We start from the raw sequence: 2,806 nt of genomic DNA, 5'->3' as shown, positions 1-2,806 counted from the left end.
ACAAAATAAATAAATAGAGCCATTGGGTCCATTTCCTTTATTCAATAGACTTATTGCATTGTTTTTGGTCCCATTTATAAACCCCCTTCCTTCTCTCTAACCCGTACCCAAAATATTAATGCATATAAATATTTTGAGTGACTGAGAAGTGTTAGACAAAATTTCACCAACATTTCTTCTTCTCATATCACAGTTTCTCCCTTATTTCTTCTTAACTACACACTGCCCTGTTTCTTTTTCTTTTCCTCATTTTGAATAGTTCTCAAACTTTTTTTTTGTTTTCCTTTCCCCCTGAACCTATTTCCTCTATTAGCATAAATCTTGGGATCCGAATCGTAGAAAGCAATCAGAATAATAATAGACTTTGTACGATATATTCTTGTGCCTAAGCTAAACAATGGCAGGTAGTGCGTCCGTGGAGGAATACTACAACCTCCGCTCGGAGAGAGTGACTCAGCATCTTGTCCCTAACTCGGAGTCTAACTCAGTGAGTCATAAAAGCAAAGCAGAGCAAAGCGAGAAGAAGACGAAACGTGAGAGAGACTCCGGTAAACACCCGGTTTATCGTGGAGTGAGGATGAGGAACTGGGGGAAATGGGTGTCGGAGATTCGTGAGCCGAGGAAGAAGTCACGTATTTGGCTCGGAACTTTCCCGACGCCGGAGATGGCCGCGCGTGCACACGACGTAGCGGCTCTGAGCATTAAAGGAACCTCAGCTATACTTAACTTCCCTGAACTCGCTGACTCATTCCCTCGACCCGTCTCGCTAAGTCCTCGAGACATTCAAACAGCAGCTCTCAAAGCAGCTCACATGGAACCAATGACGTCGTTTTCATCTTCCACGTCTTCGTCTTCGTCTTTGTCTTCCACGTCTTCACTTGAGTCCCTTGTGTTGGTGATGGACCTCTCGAGGACTGAGTCGGAGGAGCTAGGTGAGATCGTGGAGCTGCCAAGTCTTGGAGCGAGTTACGACGTTGATTCGGCTAATCTTGGGAACGAGTTCGTGTTCTCTGACTCAATGGACTACTGTTTATATCCGCCGCCGTGGGGACAGTCGTCGGATGATAACTACGGTTACGGAGTCATCCCTAATTTTAGCCATGGCTTGTCATGGGATCTTTAACAGTTTATTTTATATAATTACCATAATTAATGTTTTGTTTAATCACGTTTTTTAAAACCCTTTTTGTTTTGTCCTTGAGTTTTGTGGTGTTAGCTAAGAAAGGGTTTTTTTTTTCTTCTTTTTCTTCGGGTGCGTGTGTGAGCTCCATAATGATACGTGTACAAAACTCTATTTGTGTTCTTTTATATATAAATATCGGTTTTGTTTGTCGGAAAAGAAGGGGGAAAAAAGTGAAATATTTTTGCAAGTCTCATCAAGTGAATAAGCGATAAAAATAAAGTCCACTAACTTTATGATATTGTAATTATGCAAATCATCAAAAGTTCAAAACTGTTGCGTGTTTTTGTTTTTGTTTTTGTTTTTTTCTTTGACGAAAACTATGGGAAAATTCGCTTTAATCATTAATTGAAATTTTTTTTAGTCTGATCACTATCGATTAATACTTTGTTTTGTCGACATAAATGGAACGGAGACAGTGAGTTACGTTAGGGTAAAAAGAAGAGAAAAACACGAAGCGAGAGCAACTTGTCCAAAGCTGACGCGAACATTACACAGCCACATATATTATATTATACATCCATGCAACACTTTATTTCATCAATTGGTATATTAATGACCAAATATTCCCACTTAAATGGTTGAAAAAAAAAATTGTTGGAGAATATAAGCCACACAATAGCATCACACAACTCGTTTTATTTTAGAATTGAGAAAGGCTTATCATAAAATCAGATCTGATTAGCTANTTATCATAAAATCAGATCTGATTAGCTTAGCTCCACAATTTTTTTTTTTTCTGGTTCTCATTCTATGGTAAGTTAGTTTAGAGGCAAATTTATCAAAGTTTCATTATGATCATCATGCATCAATTAAAAAGTAATGTATGGATGAAGACTTAATAGTTTAATATTAAAATGAATGAGTCTAATTTCCTCATGTAACTTGAATCCCTAAGGGAGACTATTTCCTCATGTAATAGTTTAAGGGAGTTCCTTCTCTCTTTCATTATATGTCTTTTACCTTCTCTTATTTTCTTTATAGCCAAACTTGTGTCGTAAACACTTCTACCACCACCGTTGTGGCGGCATCACTCTTTTCGTGCCTTTAAGAAGCTAAATAGGATTTCAGTTTTTGGTTTTAGAGTTTGGATTTATGCTATTTCGGTTTATATTTTTTTTGTCAACTAAAATGCTTTCGGACGTAGAGTTTAGGTTTTCCGTTTCAGATTTTATATATAATAAAAACTGTCACTGGATGATGAAAACGACTAACAATGTTTTACATGAGAAATTTATGAAAGTTTAAAGAGAATATCTAAAAATGTGTGAAAAGCTGAAAATTACTAATGTTTTTGTTCTATAATGGTGGAACATACTGATATTAATTAAATTGGAAATATATACACAAGAAACTTTGAAAAGTGTTAACTGAAAGTTTTTTAAAGTTTGTTAAAGTTTTCGAATTGTTTTGAAAAAAAATCCATATTGTAGAAAATGTAATATCTGGACAGCAAGGGTAATTCTGTTAAAGCAAAATGAGATTGTTATTTTCTAAAGAGAATGTTAGTATTTTCCACTGAGAAAATGTAAGTGTTATTGGAGCAGGTTAAAAAACTAAAAAGACGGAACTACTTGACACTTATAAATAGTAATTACCCCTAAGATGAATGTAGACTTAATTATA

The 2,806-nt window shown here is 35.7% G+C and overlaps 1 protein-coding gene across 1 annotated transcript; it reads left to right on the top strand.

The window, feature by feature from the left end:
* LOC104705426 (dehydration-responsive element-binding protein 3) lies at positions 137-1,339 on the top strand. The gene has a single exon (XM_010421432.2). It carries the CDS (start codon positions 398-400, stop codon positions 1,121-1,123), a length of 726 nt encoding a protein of 241 aa, XP_010419734.1. The 5' UTR covers positions 137-397; the 3' UTR covers positions 1,124-1,339.

This window comes from Camelina sativa, chromosome 8 (assembly GCF_000633955.1).
Source record: "Camelina sativa cultivar DH55 chromosome 8, Cs, whole genome shotgun sequence".
NCBI lineage: Eukaryota > Viridiplantae > Streptophyta > Magnoliopsida > Brassicales > Brassicaceae > Camelina > Camelina sativa.
The sequence above is the reverse complement of the archived record's forward strand: the minus strand, read 5'-3'. Positions and strand labels throughout refer to the sequence as shown.

What these genes read in the sequence shown, in the direction of transcription:
- LOC104705426 (XM_010421432.2), top strand. Translation starts at nt 398, where the DNA reads ATGGCAGGTAGTGCGTCCGTGGAGGAATACTACAACCTCCGCTCGGAG.